The following is an 18836-nucleotide window of genomic DNA, read 5'->3' on the forward strand; positions in this document are numbered from 1 at the left end:
AACTGGGGGTGGGTAATAGATTTCTCTTTTAGACATTTAGAAGAATGAAGTTGAGGTCAGTGTGGTGGCGCACTGCTTTAGTCCCAGCACTCAGAAGACAGAGGCAGGTGAATCTCTGTGAGTTCCAGGCCAGCCTGGTCTACAAAGTGACACCAGGACAGCCAGGGCTCTGTTACACAGGGAAACTCTGTCTCAAAAAAAACAAAACAAAAACAGAAAGGAAGAAAAAAAAAAAAAGAAGAAAGAAAGAAAAAGAAGAATGAGGTCAGGTCATTTGCAGGAAAATAGATGCAAATAGAGAAAACTGCATTAAGTGAATTAAGCCAATCTCTGAGACAAAAATAAACCTTCTCTCACTTGTGGTTCCTAGATTTTAAGCACACACACATATATTCACATTTACATATATAATTGTATATATACATATATAATATGTACATACACATATATGTAATATATATGACATAAAAGATATAAAACTGGCAGGGAAACAAGAGATTAACAGGAAGAGGAAAGGGATAGAAAAAGAGGAGTAAAGGGTCTGCATGCATATTCAAAAACTCACAAATAAAATTTAAAAACTTGGGGATTAAGTGGATCAAAGACCTCAACATAAAACCAGACACATTAAATCAGTTAGAAGAAAAAGTAGGGAAAACCCTAGAACTCATTGGTACAGGAGACAACTTCTTGAACAGAACACCAACAGCACAGGCTCTAAGAGCAACAATCAATAAATGGGACCTCATGAAACTGAAAAGCTTCTGTAAAGCAAAGGATACCATCATCAAAACAAAACGACTGCCTACAGATTGGGAAAGAATCTTCACCAACCCTTTATCTGACAGAGGACTAATATCCTGTATATATAAAGAACTAAAGAAGCTGAAAAACAGCAAACCAAGTAATCCAATTAAAAATGGGGAACAGAGCTAAACAGAGAACTCTCTGTAGAGGAATATCGAATGGCAGAGAAACACTTAAAGAAATGCTCAACATCATTAGCCATTAGGAAAATACAAATCAAAACGACCCTGAGATTTCACCTTACACCCATCAGAATGGCCAAGATCAAAAACTCAAGTGACAACACACGCTGGAGAGGTTATGGAGAAAGGGGAACCCTCCTCCACTGCTGGTGGGAATGTAAACTTGTACAGCCACTCTGGAAATCAATCTGGCGCTTTCTCAGACAACTAGGAATAGCACTTCTTCAAGATCCAGCCATACCACTCCTAGGCATATATCCAAAAGAGGCTCAAGTACACAATAAGGACATTTGCTCAACCATGTTTGTAGCAGCTTTATTTGTAATAGCCAGAAGCTAGAAACAGCCCAGATGCCCCTCAACTGAAGAATGGATGCAGAAATTGTGGTACATCTACACAATGGACTATTACTCTTCAATAAGAAATAAGGAAATCATGAAATTTGCAGGTAAATGGTGGGACCTGGAAAGGATCATCCTGAGTGAGCTGTCCCAGAAGCAGAAAGACACACATGGTATATACTCATATAGACATACAACATAGGATAAACCTACTAAAATCTGTACATCTAAAGAAACTAATCAAGAGAGAGGACCCTGACTAAAACGCTCAATCCCCATCCTGAAAGGCAAAGAAGATGGACATCAGAAGAAGAAAACAGGAAACAACCTAGGAACTTGCCACAGAGGACCTCTGAAAGGCTCTGCCCTGCAGACTATCAAAGCAGATGTTGAGACTTATGGCCAACTGTTGGGCAGAGTGCATGGAACCTTATAAAAGAAGTGGGGAATAGTAAGAGCTGGAGAGGACAGGAACCCCACAAGGAGAACAACAGAACCAGAAAATTTGAACACAGGGGTCTTCCCAGAGACTTATACTCCAACCAAGGACCGTACATGGAGATAAACTAGAACCCCTGCACAGATGTAGCCCATGGCAGTTTAGTGTCCAAGTGGGTTCCATAGTAATGGGAACAGGGACTGCCTCTGACATAATCTGATTAGCCTGCTCTTTGATCACCTCCCCCTGAGTGGGAAGCAGCCTTACCAGGCCACAGAAGATGACAATGCAGCCACTCCTGATGAGATCTGATAGACTAGGATCAGAAGGAAAGAGAGGAGGACCTCCCCTATCAGTGGACTTGGGGAGGGGCATGCATAAAGAAGGGGGAGGGAGGCTGGGACCGGAAGGGGAGGAGGAGGGGTTTATGGGGGATACAAAGTGAACAAAGTGTAATTTATAAAATTAAATTAAATTAAAAATAAAAATAAATAAATAAATAAATAACTTGGGGATTAGGAATGTAGCTCAGTCATACTGCTTGCTTTGCATGCACAATGCTCTGAGTTCAATCCCCAGCACCACAGAGTATGGGAATGATGGCAATACCTATTATCGCAGCACTCAGGAAGCACACACAAAAAGAGAAGTTCAATGTCATCCTCATCTGAGGACAGAACAGGCTACACGATTGTCGAAAAAAAAACCATGTACACACACACACACACACACACACACACACACTACACACAGCTCCTTCAGGTATGCTAAGGAAACATGCCTGCTGTTATCAGTGTTAAGTTTGGAAACATCATACACGTAGTGTGGCATGTGGATGACCCCCCCCACATATACATAGCATAAATATACACAAAATAAATAACTACAATGCTAAAAATGTTTTGAATAACTGAGAATGGTGGCACACACCTTCAGTCCCAGCACTTGGGAGGCACAGGTGGCGCAAGGTCAGCGTAGACAACACAGTGAGTTCTGGGATAGCCAGGACTAGGACTAGAGAGACCCTCTCTCTCAAAAAAGAAAAGAAAAGAAAACAAACAAACAAAAACCTTCATGAGATAACACTATATCCTACAGGGCATTTCTTTTCTTAAATATTTATTTATTTATTTATTCATTTATTTATTTATTTATTTATTCATTTATTTATTCATTTATTTATGTGTATCAGTGTAAAGGTGTCAGATCCATTGGAATGGGCATTACAGACTGTTGTGGGTGCTGGGAATTGAACTTGGGTCCTTTGGAAAAGCAGACAGTGCTTTTAACCACTGAGCCATCTCTCCAGCCCAACATTTCTTTTCTTAACTTGTAATTGATTTGGGAGGGCCCAGCCCATTGTGGGTGGGACCATTCCTGGGCTCACAGACCTGGGTGCACTAAGAAAGACAACCAGGTCGATGGTGGTGGTTCCTACCTTTAATCCCAGCATTTGGAAGACAGAGGCAGGGGGGTCTCTGTGAGTTCAAGGCCAGTCTGGTCTATAGAGAGAGTTCCAGGACAGCAGGACAACACAGTGAAACGCTGTCTCAAAAATAACAACAAAGATAGATGGATGGATGGATAGATAGATAGATAGATAGATAGATAGATAGATAGATATTCAGCTGGTGGTGTTGGCTATTTAGCTGGTGGCTCACTAAAGAGGCAGAAGCAGGCAATTTGCTTTGAGTTCCAAATCAGCCTGGTCTACATAGAGAGACCCTGTCTCAAAAAAAACAAAAAAAAAAAAAAAAAGAAAAAAGCAAGCCAAAGTGGGAAAGCCAATAAGCAGTATTCCTCTCAGCTCCTGTTTCCAGTGTAAATGTTGCTTTTATTTTCTCAGATGAGGATATGAGAGCAGTTTCCAAGCCATTCCTGCACTTTCTGAACTCTCACTGGCTAGTTCAATCTAGTTGTTCTGGCCCAAACTCCAAGCTGACTAATTCAATCTGGTTTCTCTCTTGGTTTCTGACTGAATTGTTCTGCTTGGCCTCACACTAACTCTGGCAGTATGTTCTAATATTCTTGCTTCTTCTCTGGCTCGTTCTCTCTACAACCTGTCTCTGTAAAACTGCCTCACACACTACTTCCCTCCTTTTCTCCCCTTCTGTGATGTTCTTAAGTAGCCTCTTTCCTGTGGTTCTCTTGAGAGTTGAACATATCCTATATCTCTAACTCATTCTGTCAAATCTTTTTCTGATTCATCATTTTGTCTGCTCCTCAATTAGATGTCACTTTCCTTACTCATTGTTTGAGTTTAAAGGTGTGCACTGAGAATGTGTCTGAATTCCAGCTAGAACACAAAGACCTAGAAAGTCTTTAGATGTAATCCTTTGCCAGAGTAGCCAGGTTACTAGATTAAAACTCGTCTACACTCCAGGTTCCTGCCTTGCTTAAGTTTCTGTCCTGTCCTGATGATAAAAAGTGATTTGGAAGCCTGAGCCAAACACACCCTTTCATGCCCATGTTGCTTTTGATCATGGTGCTTCATCACATGTTGCTTCTGGTGTAACATGGAGGCAACAGTAACCCTGACTAAGACAGAAACATACACTGCAATTTTCATCATTACTTCCGCAATACCTTTGTAGCTACTTTTTCTTTTATTACATTTTATTTATGTGTGGGAGTGGGGGCACACACATGCCATGACCTATGTGTGGAGGTAAGAAGAAAACATGAGTCAGTTCTGTCCTTCCATCATGTGAGTCCTAGGGCAAACCCAGATTGTTAGGCTTGGAAATAAGCTCCTGTACCAGGTAAGCCATCTTTCCAACCCTGTAGCTATTTTCTCTTTTTGCTTTTGTTTCTTTGAGAGAGGGTCTATGTAGCCTCTTAACTCTCCTGGAATGTAGACCAGGTTGGCCTGGAACTCAGAAATACACCTGCCTCTCCCTCCTAAGAACTGGGATTGAAGATGTGTGCCACCATGACAGTCTTCATTTTCTTTGTTAACTAAGTCAACATACATAGTATCTGAAACTCTGAATTTTATTTATGTACCATAACATTTAGTTTTAGATATGAGCAACAGAAACACACCTCCCACCAACCCCCAAAGGGAAGACTCCTCTTTGCTCTCTGGTAACATGAAAGACAAGGGTTAGCTTTGCTAGCTGGGAAGCCGAGAATTCAAAAACTTTACGTTTGCTCAGTGAGGGATCAATACGCAGGTAGAGTCCTATAGTAAGTAAAGCATAGAGAATTGGAAGGCTTAAATATAAGCGTATATTTATATAAGCGTAAGCGTATCAAAGTGTTCTTTGACAAAACTAATGGTCAAACACAAATGATTCCACAAGCATTAGCAACCATGGCAAAAGGGAAATGTTTGTGGGATTCTCATCCCAGCTCACGGAGATCACCAAAATGCCAAACCTGTCCTGAGAACAGTTGTTTCTATTCTCAGGACAACAGTGACAATGACTCTGGCAGAGGACACTCTTTTGGAGAGAAAACACACACTTTGAAATGCTTACTGTACTGCCACTGTATGCTGAGCATAGCACAACAGTTCCAGTCAAGTAATGAGCCTTCACTCTAGTGTGTTTCCCAAAAGTGACTACACAGGAAAAGCCCAAGATTGCCTGCTTTGGCCAAACTGCAAAACTGAATACTCTCAGAGAAAAATGTTCCATGCAACTCACCCAAATCTACTATATAGAGAGATTTAAACCACAGGCATATGCTCATTAAACACAAACTCTAAACAAGTTTCACAAGGATTTTCTTCCATTTTTTGATAAAGCATACTCACCTAAGGCAGGATATCCCAGGTAAAATCGATCTGCTCCCAGCCATCCCAAAAAAAGAGATAACGCAACTGCCACTTTGTATGAATAGCCATTCCTGCACAGAATGAAAAAGTTGAGTGTCACAGCCATGCATTGCCAACATGTGAACATTTAGAAAACAAACCTGTGAGCTACTGCTTATTTGTTCAGTGGCTTGCTCGCTCATCCATTCTCTCATTTGTCTTTTTGGAGGCTATGGAACTAACACTACTCTAGGCTTACAGTATAACATGAATGCTTAATGAATAGCAAACATAATGTGTTGCTTAGGAAATAAAGCAACATAGATCCTTGTCCCTTAGAGATTCACATTTAAGTGGCAGTAAGCAAAAACCCAAACATATTTTAAAATCTAATTGTACAGCTTGTTAGAAAATTCCAGATAATATGAAACCAACAAACAAAAAGGAGCAGAATGCCAGAGTATACAGGAAGCTCCAAAAGCTGGGGCTTCTTAGTGATGAGCTAGGGATATGTGAGCAAAGAAAGACCTAAGGGTCACTTAAGCCCTGTCAGTCTCCAGGGAGCAGCGGCTGGTGCAAGGCAATAACTATATACACTGGGGTGGACTAAGGCTAGCGTAGCAGAAGCAGGTTAAGAAGAAAAAGAAGCAGATAAGGTGAGCGAGGGAACAGGGATGGGGAGCAGGACCCGAGCTGCTCACCACCACTAACACTTCAACTCTCACTCTGGGAGAAATGGGACAGGATTTTAAGCTGCAATAGGATCTGGTTTCTACTTTCAAATCCTGTGGCCATTACACTAAAAGCAGATTGTAATGGAGTCTCTTTCAACAGGCATATCATAACATAACCCCAAACCCAATGGCCTATGACAGACAGACAACCAACTCTTATTCTCACACCTTCCCCTGGCAGCCTGGCTGTGGTTTTCAACAGACCACACATGCTTCAGCTGACTGCTTAGGGCTGAGGTGCCCTGAGCTTGATCACAGCTACAGATTCACTTTCAGTCAGTGAGATTTTCTAGGGCTCAGGCTGAGAATGTGCAGACAGTTTCAGCAAGTTCTTTTCAGGATTATCTCAACAAAATACAAGAGGAAAGTTGAGTCTCACAGACACACTTGAGCTTCTCCATGTTTGCCACCCATTAACCTTAAGCCAAATCAAGCAATACAACCAAGCCCTAAAACAGTGTATAGGAACTATACACTGCCCTGTTAATAGGCACTGACAGCTCAATATCTGCTAACAAATTCAAATTTGAGCACAAAGACAAAATGTTTTAATGTTTGAAAATGCTCAGGTGAGAATTAATAATGGCTTGACTGAGTAATGGCAATAGAAGTGATGAGAATCAGCAGATTCTAGGTATGTTAAAAAGTAAGTTAAATTTTCTGATGTGTTAAAAAATAAAGAAGCAATAATAGCACTCCAAATTTTAAGAGGTTAGAGGAGTTGGGGTAAATGCAAATGGATGGTTCTTGAAAGAAAAATCAAAATTTAGTTTGGATTTGTGAATTTGAGATACCTATGAGATACTCAATTAGTGTTGAATAAAAATTCGCTGAACATACAAGTATGGATTTATTTGTATGATGAGAATGGAAATAGAAATTGAACAGTTAAGTTACAAATATACAAGAAATACTTAGTATCATGAGATTGAGGGTAGATATGGAGGTATGCTATAATCCCAGCATTTGGAAGATAGAAGAAATGGGATCAGGATTCCAAAACCCCAGAAGAAAGAAGTGAAGAAATGCAGTAGACACTAAGAAAACAGAAGCAATCAGACTTAATGCAGAGATTGAGGGAAAAGGAGAGAATGACTCCAAAGCTTCTGATAGGCTTTTCTGTCTTGTGTCTATTGAGGGTCTCACCACATAGCGCACGTTCCCCTCAATCTTTTGATCCTCCTTCCTCTGACCACCAAGGACCTACACTTAGGAAACTGGGTAGAACAGGTGCCATTCACTGAGACAAGTATTTGAGGGAAAAAAACTGTTTCAGTTTTAGGTATCATAATAAAGACGACCATATATAAAGGGTGGATAGATCAAAGGCAAAAACAGGGATTATCTCTAGAGGTCCGAGCCTAATCTAGAACATATACTGCTATGCCCCCTGACCACACCCACCCTGTTTCTGCATGCCCTTGCTTAAATCTACATTAAAACCATGTCTTATTAAATTCCAATTCTGCCTCATGAACAAACAAAATATAGGACCAAGGATATTGTTTGGGGAACAGCAACATTAAAGAAAAAAGCTAAGGTGGCTGGAGATGGCTCAGTGGTTCAGAGTACAGCTGCCCACAGAGGACTACCATTCAGTTCACAGTGCCCACATTAGGCAGCTCACAACAGCTAGAGCTGTGACTCTAGCTCCATGGGATTCAATGCCTTCTTTTGGCCTACACAGGCAATCACATGTACATGTGTACATACATACATACATACACACACACACACACACACGGATAGGAGAGATAAAAATTGAATAAATATTAAGTAAAAAAAGAAAGAAGAAAAAGATTCTTATTTGAATGTGTATGAGAAAAAAAAGAGAGAGCACTTAAAAAAAAAAGAAACAGCCAATGTTGTACAGCGATTTTAATACAGAGTATAAATAGCATTTGGTAGAGAAGCAAGGATTCTAGTATGGTGCTACACAAAATGTTTAACAGCTGATGAGTAAGTATTATAGAAACAGTTATTTAAAAGTTTGGCAAGTAAAGGGAATGAAACACAAAAGAAATTAATTATGTATGTAAATCGTGCTAAAGAAGCAATCTGGTAGGGCAGAGACTGTCTAGTTATTCACCAAGCGATTTCTAATTTTCATATCACCTGAACTACATTTCCTGGCTCCCTTGCCATTCAGTGCAACCATAACTGTGTTTTGGTGAATGGAAAGAAGGCTGAGGTTTGTTATTTCTGGATTTCATCCTTACATACTTAGGAAGGATTCCCTGTCCTCTCTCCCACCTACTGTCAGAATGGAAAGGGCTCTAGAGGAAGCAAAGGCATGGAAACACTGGGCCCTGCATGCTGTGTGGGACCACCAGCCCCTGCTCACATCATAACCCAGAACTCTAAGGCAACCCAAACTAGACCACAACATGCATGAAAAATAACTCTTACTTGCTAAACTACTGAAATGTAAAGGAATTTAACCTGCTCCACCTAATATAGATGAGTGTCAATAGTATAAATAGTTGAATGGCTTAGTAATCAAGAGATGTGGTTGCCAGACTTCAGGTTCTGGAGACTATTACAGAGTGGCTAGATTGGTAATAATGAAATGAAATTTTAATCAAGTATTAATATTATATAGTTTCCAAAATATGCTTGCAAGAATATGAAAAACAAGCATGTCAACGGAAAGGGAATACCCGCAAACAGAGTTTCCAGCAGGTCTGTTCAGAGCCGCCTCTTGCTGCACACACTGTGCACTGAAGGAGGAGATGTGACGTGGCAGGACACGCGGGTGTGCAACTCTTACACGAAAACTATCTACTAAGAGAACCTCATGTTCCGATTCAGTGCTCACTAAAAAATTGTATTTGGGATCTGTTGACTTACTGTGAGGGGGGTAAACTGGCTAGGAGACTTGGAGTGTCTGTTTTCCTTAATTATTTTATTATTAAAAATGACATCAAGGCCTTGTAAGCATATTGAGGACAGCTCAGTCTCTTTCAGACTAATCTACCCTGAGATACTGCAATAAAACTCAGTTTACTTGAAAACTAAGTAGCAGAGAATAATTACGGTGACAGTAAATGACAAAAAAAAAGCCAACCTGAGAGATCTGGTATTCTCAGCAGATGAGTTTATCAGTTGTTTTAGGGGCCATGATACCTTTTTCATATCTGTCACTTGAAATGATAAGGTAGAAATGCCAACCTATAACTTAAAAACTGAATAAACAATACCTAAGTGCTAGGAAACAATTCCTTACAACACCTTTTTACATTGCTAATTTTGTCTAAGGATGCTGAAAAAAACCTGTAGAAAAATTCAAATATTAGTTACTTCTTAACATGACTGCAAATATATATCATCAAATAAAACACAACCATTTATAGTCCTAATGTTATATTAAGATGATGCCAGAAATGAAACAAAGTGGGAAAAGCAATAATTTGTTTAGCTAATAGCACAAAAATTTAATGTAAGTTTTCTAATAGAAAAAAAAAATGTCCTCTACATAGAGGCATTTCCTCCCTATTCCATACTGATCTAGCTTCTGAATTCTGTCTAACATTCCTTTTCATCTATTACAAAGACAAAAACCAATGGGTAGTGGTTAATACTGTCAGCTTGACAGGATAGGGTCACCTAGGAGATAAACTCCTGGCCATGCCAGTGAAGGAGTTTCTAGGCTTGGCTGGAGTATGAAAACCCACCCTAATGTGGACAGCACACGCCATGGTTGGGGTCCTGGACTGACTAAAAAGAAGAGGGTGAACTGCGCCTAGCGTTCCTCTGTCTCTGCTTCCCGACTCGGCACACAATGAACCAGCTACCCTGCTCCTGTCACCATGCTGGCCTTGCTGTGTGGCCTGGGCCCTTCATGCTGGGAGCTAGAGCAAACCCTTCTCCAAGTTACTTTTGTCTGGCATTTTGTCACAGTAGCGAGAAGTAAGTACCAGTGTACAGACAATGACCAATATTGTTTTCCTGACATAGTAAGTAAATACCTCCCTGCACTCAAATGTTGAAAGTGACATTTATCCATAACTCACTGGTGACAGAAACTCAGGTAACACGGCCTGAGTCAGTGTCTGCCCTTTATTAGCTCCTGGCTGTACTGTATCTATAAACTTAAAGTAGAGGGTTGTCTAACATTAGCGAGAAGACACATGTTATATTTGCAGCACTTCCCATAACATCTCATCTTTCACTTCATAACGTCAAGAACCAACATTTTACTTTTCAGTAATGTACTTACACATTTCGGCAAGATATGGGCTTGAGAAAACCAACTTCACTTCCAGTAAAATGTGTTTCATTACCGCTGAAATCCTTACAAGTTATGTTGGGTGCTGGAAAACATTGAACTAAAGACAGAAAAAGTAATTTTTTCTTCAAGACTGATAAAGCACAAAAGAACCTCTAATACTGTAACAAACTACCTCCACTGTAACATCTCACAAAAGACTTTAGATAGTAAGTTATGGAATTGCATTAATACATGAAATACATTATTTAGAAGATAAATATGATAGTGTTTTCTTCATACAATAATATAAATATTGCCAAACTGTTTTAGATAGGTTCCTGGCTCATCTAATTCAATCCCTTGCCTCTGATGACAAAGAAAGAACTATAAAATATTACTGATTTAAAAATTTTTTATCTTTAAGGTAAAGAATACTTGAATTTTTGTTGGCAATCAATTTGGTAATTATCAAGTTATTTTAGCATCATCTATGGTTATATCTCCAGCTTATATTATTCATGATGGCAAATTTTGACAGTTCTGTGCCATCAGAGGAATTATCTGAATTAAGGTTAGCCCAGTTAAGGAAGACACACCCTAAACGTGGGCAGCACCATTCGTTAGGATGGGATGGTAGATGAGAACATAATAGAGACAGTCGGTCGTGATGGCGCACCTGTAATCCCAGCACTCAGGGAGGCAGAAGCAGGCAGATCTCTGTGAGTTCAAGGCCAGCCTGGTCTACAAGGTGAGTCCAGGACAGCCAAGGCTACACAGAGAAACCCTGTCCCAGAAAAAAACAAAACAGAAAATAGAATGGAGAAAGTGAGGGGAACACCAGCATTCACTGCTGTTCCCTGACTATGAACACAATGAGATCTGCTGCCTCCTACCATCAGACCTTTCCTGACAACTCAGATTGTGAGCTGAAATAACCCTTTCCTTTGTTTTTATCGGGTATTTTGCCACAGCAACAAAGTAACTGATAGACAATGGCTGCTATAAATATATCCTATTTTGTCTTGGTGTAATGTTATTTCAGCATTTAGTATTATCAAGCTACACTCACAACATGATATAAACAAGTAGTACAGATGTTACTTGCACCAGGCAGACACTGTCCTAAAAGTAAAATTCTGACAGCTTTATGGTGTAAAGAACTTTGAAGTAAGGTTGACCTTTCAAGCCTTTGGATTCCTTGTAAGTAAAGATGACACTAAGATCACCAAGATCACAAGACCATTGTGATTAAATATATGAAACTATGTATCACAAAGTATATAGCATTAGTAGGTACTCAATATATTTGTTTGTTTGTTTGTTTGTTTGTTTGTTTGTTTGAAACCAGGTCTCATGTAGCCCAGGCTAGCCTCAAACTCATTTACACGTAACCAAAGTCTACAAACTATACACAGAGACCTTAAGGTTTTATTATGAAAGGAAAATATTTTATATTTGGTTTGTAACTATTCTAAGGTTTCCAACAAATCAGGTTTTTATTTTGTTTTGTTTTGTTTTGTTCTGTTTTGTTTTTTCAGGCCAGAGTAGTACATGAAAACAGTGTCAAAAACAAAACAAAACAAACAAACAAACAAACAAAAAACCTCTATGAGACATCCGTATCTATTGGAACACTCACAGTTCAAACTTTACAATTCATACACTTTATTTATTTAATGCACTTTAAAAATCTAAAACATGGTGGGACTTAAAAGACACAGATTCAACTGAAAACTATTACGATAAATGAATGGGAGGAAAAACAGTAAAGAAGTCATCATATTAGGATATTACACTAAAGAGAGAGACTACAACTGAGACTCCTTTGGTTAAGGCCGGAGCTTTATAGTTACTGTGATACAACTCAAAGAAACACACTCAGTGGCCCACTGCAGTGACTTACTCTGAATCATGATACAAAGGACACAGAGTATATAGCAAAGAAAGCTTTCAGTAAGAACTTCTACAAAACAATTATTTTTTCATATAGCTGCTTTCACTGACTCAAGACACACGAGTAAGATATACACAGTGCTAAGGTATACAAAGGGCAACGGGCAGGGCGCTAGATTTAAATTCAGAGAGAGAGAGAGAACACGAGAACTCTGTATGTAGCACAGGCTGGCCTCACACAGTCCTACTGCCTCGGCCTCTGGGTGCTAGAATTATAAACATGGCAATATACATGAACAGATCAGTAATTTTATTTGTCTTTTGCTTTTTGTGTCTTGAGACAGGACAGTTTGCAGTCAAACTCATAATCCCTCTGCCTTAGGCTCCAAGCATTAGGAGGATTGTAAATGTGAGCCGTCATGTTTGGCTTACATCAATAGTTCTAAAGTGGGGTGGTACTGCTCCCCAGAAGATATCAGGTAATTCTTGGAGGCATTTTGGTTATTAACATGGCTGTCACTGGGGCATGATTTTTACTATCCCTTTTCTCTATCTATCCTTTCTTTGCTCCCTGGCTGCCAAATATATGAGAAATTTTCCTCTCCCAAGCCTTTCCATCAATGTTTCTGTCTTACCTCAAGCCTAAAAGCAATAGAGCCAGCCAGGCGTAGACTGATACTTCTGACACCATGAGGCAAAAAGAAATCTTTCCTCCTTTAAAAATTTTAATCTCAGGTATTTTATCACAGTGACAGAAAACTAACGTAACACACTTTGAAAACATTTCTTTCTTTCTTTCTTTCTTTTTTGTTGTTGTTGTTTTCCAGGCAGGGTCTCTGTGCAGCCTTGGCTGGCCTGGAACTCAGGCTGTAAAGCAGGCAGACCTTGAACTCAGAGAACCACCTGCCTCTGCCTCCTTCCATCCCCACCACTCAGAACTAAAGGCGTGCGCCACCACCTGTCAACTTCTTTTCTTATTTTACAGCCTTGTTAAATCTGTCTGCAGACTATCTACAATCAGGTCTTCAAGAGACAAAACAGCAGTTATAATTTTAATATGGTACTTTTCTTTCTTTTCTGTTTCTTTGAGACAGAGTTTCTCTGTGTAGCCCTGGTGGTCCTAGAACTTGTTCTGTGGACCAGGGTGGCCTTGAACTCAAAAATCCATGTGCTCTGCTTCCCAAGTGCCGGGGGGGTGAGATCTGAGGTTTCAGAATAATCCCCTGGTAGGCCCAGATGTCTCTTTCTGCTGTGGATTGGAATGCAGAGCTCCTTCTCCAGCACCATGTCTGCCTGTGTGCCACACGCTCCCTGCCGTGATGATAATGGACTAAGCCTCTGAAACCATATGTACACCCGCCCCCAATGAAATGCCTTTTGTTTGTTTGTTTGTTATTTTTTGAGACAGGGTTTCTCTGTGTAGCTTTGGCTTTCCTGGACTCGATTTGTAGACTAGGATGGCCTCGAACTCACAAGAGATTTGCCTGACTGTGCCTCCCGAGTGCTGGGATCAAAGGCGTGTGCCACCACTGCAACTGGCTGAAATGCTTTCTTTGTAAGAGTTGTCGTGGTCATGGGGTCTCCTCACAACAGAACTAAGGCAGGAAGCACTCTACTAAATTTCACCTAGCCTTAGACATATTTAGAATGAGAGATGTTCCCTTTAGTCATTAGAAAAGGTGTTACCCATTATCAAAACACTTCTGACATATCTCGATAGTCGATGCATATGTAAAATCTTTACCATACTGTTTTTATACATAGGATATAGGGAAGTCCATGTTCCAAGTGTATAATATGGGTGATACAGTTCTGTGTAGTTTATTGAACATCTTCCCGACCCCTGTTAACTCTCACTATAGGACCCAGACTGGCTTCAGACTCACCACATATACCACAATGGTCTCAGCCTCCGTGGTGCTGGGGTTATAGGTGTGTATTGCCACACCCAGCTTCAAGTTCTTTCCCGATAATTAGTCCATCAGTGGCGGTGCACACCTTTAATCCTAGTACTTGGGAGGCAGAGGCAGGAGTATCTCTGTGAGTTGGAGGCCAGCCTGGTCTATAGAGTTCCAGGACAGCTATACAAAGACACCTGTCTCAAAAAACAAATAACCAACCAAAACAGGGTGGGCAGATGGCTCAGTGAGTAAGCACCCTTGCTGCCAAGCCTGTCACCATGAGCTTGACACCTGGGAACAGGTAAAAGGCGGGAATGGACTACTGTAAATTCTCCTGACCTGTATACATGTGTATTGCATATTCCCAGCACCTACATCCACTGGTAACTCCAGTTCTAGGGAATCCGGTGCTCTCTTCTGACTTCTTGCACACAGTGCAATAGACATACTTATGTGTAGACACATACACATAAAGTTAAAAATATTATTTTCCTTAAGAAAATGAGATAAGAGTCCTAATTAGCTGGGCGTGTGTGGTAGTTGGAATAAAAACAGCTCTCAGAGGCTCAGATATTTGAATGCTTAGTCATCAATGAGTGACACTCTTTGGGAAAAATAAGAAGATGTCCCCTTGTTGGAAGAGGCATGTCACCGGGGGTAGCATCTGAGGTTTCAAAAGCCCACTCCAGGCCCAGTGTCTTGCACTCTGCCTGTGGATCAGATGGAGTTCTCTGCTACTGTTTGAGCACCATGCTCTGGGCCATGATGATAAGGAACTAAACCTCTGAAACTGTAAGGAAGTCCCCAAATAAACACTTTCTTTCATAAGAGTTGCCTCGGTCATGATGTCTCTTCACAGGAATAAAACAGTGAGTTAAGACAGTGTGCATACCTTTAATCCTAGTACTGGAGAGGAAGAGGCAGGAAGATCTCTGTGAGTTCAAGGCTTACACAGTGAGATGCTGTCTTAAAAAGAGAGAGAGAAAGAAGAAAAAAAAAAGATGGAAACAAAACAACAACAAAAACCCTAACTAAATAACTGTATTGATATTTCTACAACAAAGCTTGGAAAATGAAAAGCTAGAAATATTTTGAAGTGAAAGGTATATTTACCCTAACTTAAATATTATGCACCCACAGCAACATTTCACCATACAACTAATATGTACAATAGTTGTTTGCATATATTAGTTAAACATAAACTTAAATAAAAATTTTTTAAAATGAGCTATGTAAACAGATTTTAAAGTTTTAAATAAATAAAGTAATGGAATAATTAAGAAAAATTGTTTTTTAACTTAGTGACAGAGGGTATAATTCTGGAAGAACATGCAAGGATCCTGGGGTTTAAACCCAAGCCCCAAAATTAATTAGTTAATTAACCAATCAATTAGCTGAATGTTAGCAATTTTTATCTACTTTCCAAACCTAAATTGTTCTGAGAAGTGAACAATAATGTCTAACACAACATAAAACACACTTATTAATTACCTTTAGGGGTTATGCTTTTCCCTTTGAAATAGGTTAAATCTTACAAGATATTTTAAAGACACGATTCTGGAAATCTTACCATAAGCTGTGTAGTTTGTACAGTTAACTGGTTCTTGCGTAGCATCATTTATTTTTGGATCATTACAAATATATGTTTAAAAAGTTAAGGAAATTTGAATTGCATTTATAGCATAAAATACTATGTTTTAAATGTCTTCTATTCTCTTGTCGAGACACATGTACAAAGAGGCTTTAAGTATGTACTAATCAACAAATTCAGATACAAAATGCTTTTTACAACCACCTGGTGTGGTTGGTATACGCCTTTAATCCCAGCACTAGGGAGGAAGAGGCAGGTAGACCTCTTGAATTTAAGGCCAGCCTGGTCTACAGAGTGAGTTCCAGGTCAGCCAAGACTATGTAGAGAGACTCTGTCTCAAAACAAAACAAACACCCAAATACACTTTTGGTGTTGCCTAGATAATAGTTGAAAATTAAATTATTATAGGGAAGTCATACAAAATAAATTTCTAGCAAATGATGTGATCTTCAAAGAACATCAATTAGGAAATAAATACAAAGCAACAATCAAATTTAAAATCTTCACCAAATTATTTAAAGTTTAAAAACAAATCAGTTTCCAGAGCTCTGGATTCAACTAATTCACACTTAATTTCATGTAACACAAACCAATGAGAAAGATACTGTTATTCTTATGCCACAGAAGCGCATGCTGAGGTTCAAACTCTGACTAGCTTATCCAGTCGTGTAAATATGTCCCGATTCAGGCTTAGGACACGGTGCATCTGACTGCAGGAAGATGGCTGTTTTCTGTGTGATCAGTGACTCCAGTAGAATTTTAAGTTACAGAAAACCACTCTCTAATAGATGGTAAGACAATAAGAATGTTTTTTACATTTTATTGACTAAAGATTTTTTTGTTCACACACCAATGGAGTAGGTATGGTACATGTAAGATGTCTCTGGTCAAAGCTTGACCCTTATTTATCGCTTAGAATCACTGCTGGAAAAGTCGTCTTTAGTTAGGCCAAGACAATGCTAACCTAAGTATGTCAGAAACTCCCTGCATGATGGGATTAGCAAATCAGAGGTAGTCTGTGAAAATCTAATGATGCCTCTCCTCAACTCACCTACACATTACAAATCTTTCCTTCCTTCCTTCCTTCCTTCCTTCCTTCCTTCCTTCCTTCCTTCCTTCCTTTCTTTATTATTATTTAGAGACAGGGTTTCTCTGTGTAGCCTTAGCTGTCCAGGACTCACTTTGTGGACCGGGCTAGCCTCAAACTCACAGCGATCTGCCTGCCTTTGCCTCCCAAGTGGTGGGATTATAGGGCGTGAGCCACCACACCTGGCTGAAGTGTCTTAACTTCAGGATTTTTCTTAAGAATCTTTCCTGCTTCTGCAGGTTTGAGCATCTGTATACAAATGTCTGAGGCACTGCATCAGTACTCAAAAGTTTTGCTCAAATGTAGCTATTTGAGTATTAACACAGGTCACCTTGTTTCTCTACCTCATGCTGTTACAGAACAATTCACCTAATCCTAATTCAGGTTTCTCATCTGCACTGCTATGCTAATTAAATCGATATAAATGTACTTTAAGCTGGAGTCACTGTTATTAGCATGTTCTATTCATGAGAAAACAGACTTAGATAATTTGCTCATCCAAGTGCCCCCAACCATAACTATTGCCAGCTGATGGCTTCTAAATTAAAGAGCCATACTTTTAAGGGTGTGGTCCCAGGTAAGTCAACCAAGCTTCAATGGACAGTCCCACACCCCCGAGGATATGAGCAGCACAAATCTGACTCCCTGGGTTATTTTTTTAAAGGGAGGGAGGGCGAAATTAAGAGAGTGTGAGGTCCGAAGGTGACCTGGAAGGAGTTAGGGGTTGAAAAGTCGGTGTGATGAAATTCTCACCAAGTATTAATACAAACATTACATTTGAAATATCCAAGAGGATCACTAACTCAAAATATATATACTAATCATTTGTGTACGATCATAAAGTGAAGCAGTCAGGTGCCTGAAGTTCATGAGAGGATTGCTGGAGGTGATATATGTCACCTTAATGACCAACAAGAAACATGCATTGGCTCACTAGTAATTACTTGTCTCCTTCAACACCTGCAAACTCTCAAGGACGCTTCAAACAATTTTTGCATTTTTTTGGTATCTGAGACAATGCCTAGGTGTGTGTCTGAGTAAGTTAGAAAACCGGTAAAATACAGTGATCTGAAAAGGAAGCGCCAACCACTGGTCGGTCCAGGGGAAAGCACACGGTGCTCGGTCCTCCGTCCTCACATCCCTCCTCACCCCCCGGGGTCCACTGGTCACTAGAGCCTCAGCAGAGGCCGCGGTCCCCATCCCACAGCCCGGGGGGGAGGGGGGGGGGTCCTGCTGAGCGCCCGAGAGCGGCGGCTTTCCGGAGGATATTGTCCCACTCTGAGGTCCTCACACTTGGACGTCTCCTCGCCCCCGACGGTGCCAGAGGCAGCAGCTCCCCAGTGTCCCGCGGCGACCGTCACGAGCCACACGGTGCGGAGGAAGCCCGGAGGCCCCGCCGCTGAGGATGCTTGACCCGCGGGCACGGCGGCCGCCATGTTGGGCACCGCGTCCTGACGCTTCCGGTTCCGCTTCGGGGACGAGGAAGGGCCTTAAAGGGGCCAGGCTCTGTCGGGGCTGGTTAGGTGTTCAAAAAGCTGCTCCGTGGGGCAGCCTGGCAGTCACGTAGACGAGGTGTTTTTTGTTTCATTTCAACTTTTTTTTTTTTAATGTTCGCTTGTCATACTTGTGCAGGGACTGCGCTAATTACTGTGTCGTTCCAATTTTAGCATATGTCCAGCCAAAGCAAGCACAGGAACTTAAAAAAAAAAAGACCCAGGTCAGGGAGATGGCTCAGTGAGTAGAGGGAATTGTTCCTAAACCTGATATTCTAAATCCAGTCCCTGGAAGCAGGATTGTGGAAGGAGGAAGGGTGTGCAATGGCACACACACACACACACACACACACACACACACACACACACACTGAAATAAATGGTTAAAAAATAGTAAT

At 40.5% G+C, this 18836-nt stretch overlaps 1 protein-coding gene and 1 non-coding gene across 2 annotated transcripts in view; both read right to left on the minus strand.

Annotated features, from left to right (window-relative positions):
• Nucleotides 1–18393, minus strand: part of Tm2d1 (TM2 domain containing 1) — a 36547-nt gene extending 18154 nt beyond the window's left edge. Inside the window, exons 1-4 of the mRNA XM_055629080.1 lie at nt 18211–18393; nt 15838–15907; nt 10483–10591; nt 5530–5621 (exon numbers count right to left, since the gene is read on the minus strand). Of these exons, the coding sequence (XP_055485055.1) occupies nt 5530–5621; nt 10483–10591; nt 15838–15907; nt 18211–18381 (442 nt within the window). The 5' untranslated portion in view covers nt 18382–18393. The remainder of the gene's footprint in view (nt 1–5529; nt 5622–10482; nt 10592–15837; nt 15908–18210) is intronic.
• Nucleotides 18394–18532: 139 nt separating this feature from the next.
• LOC129692626 (U6 spliceosomal RNA) lies at nt 18533–18634 on the minus strand. The gene has a single exon (XR_008722733.1). It is a non-coding gene; the product is annotated as a U6 spliceosomal RNA (small nuclear RNA).
• Between the last annotated feature and the right edge of the window lie 202 nt (nt 18635–18836).

This window comes from Psammomys obesus, unplaced genomic scaffold (assembly GCF_907164565.1).
Source record: "Psammomys obesus unplaced genomic scaffold, mPsaObe1.curated_primary_1811, whole genome shotgun sequence".
Lineage (NCBI taxonomy): Eukaryota > Metazoa > Chordata > Mammalia > Rodentia > Muridae > Psammomys > Psammomys obesus.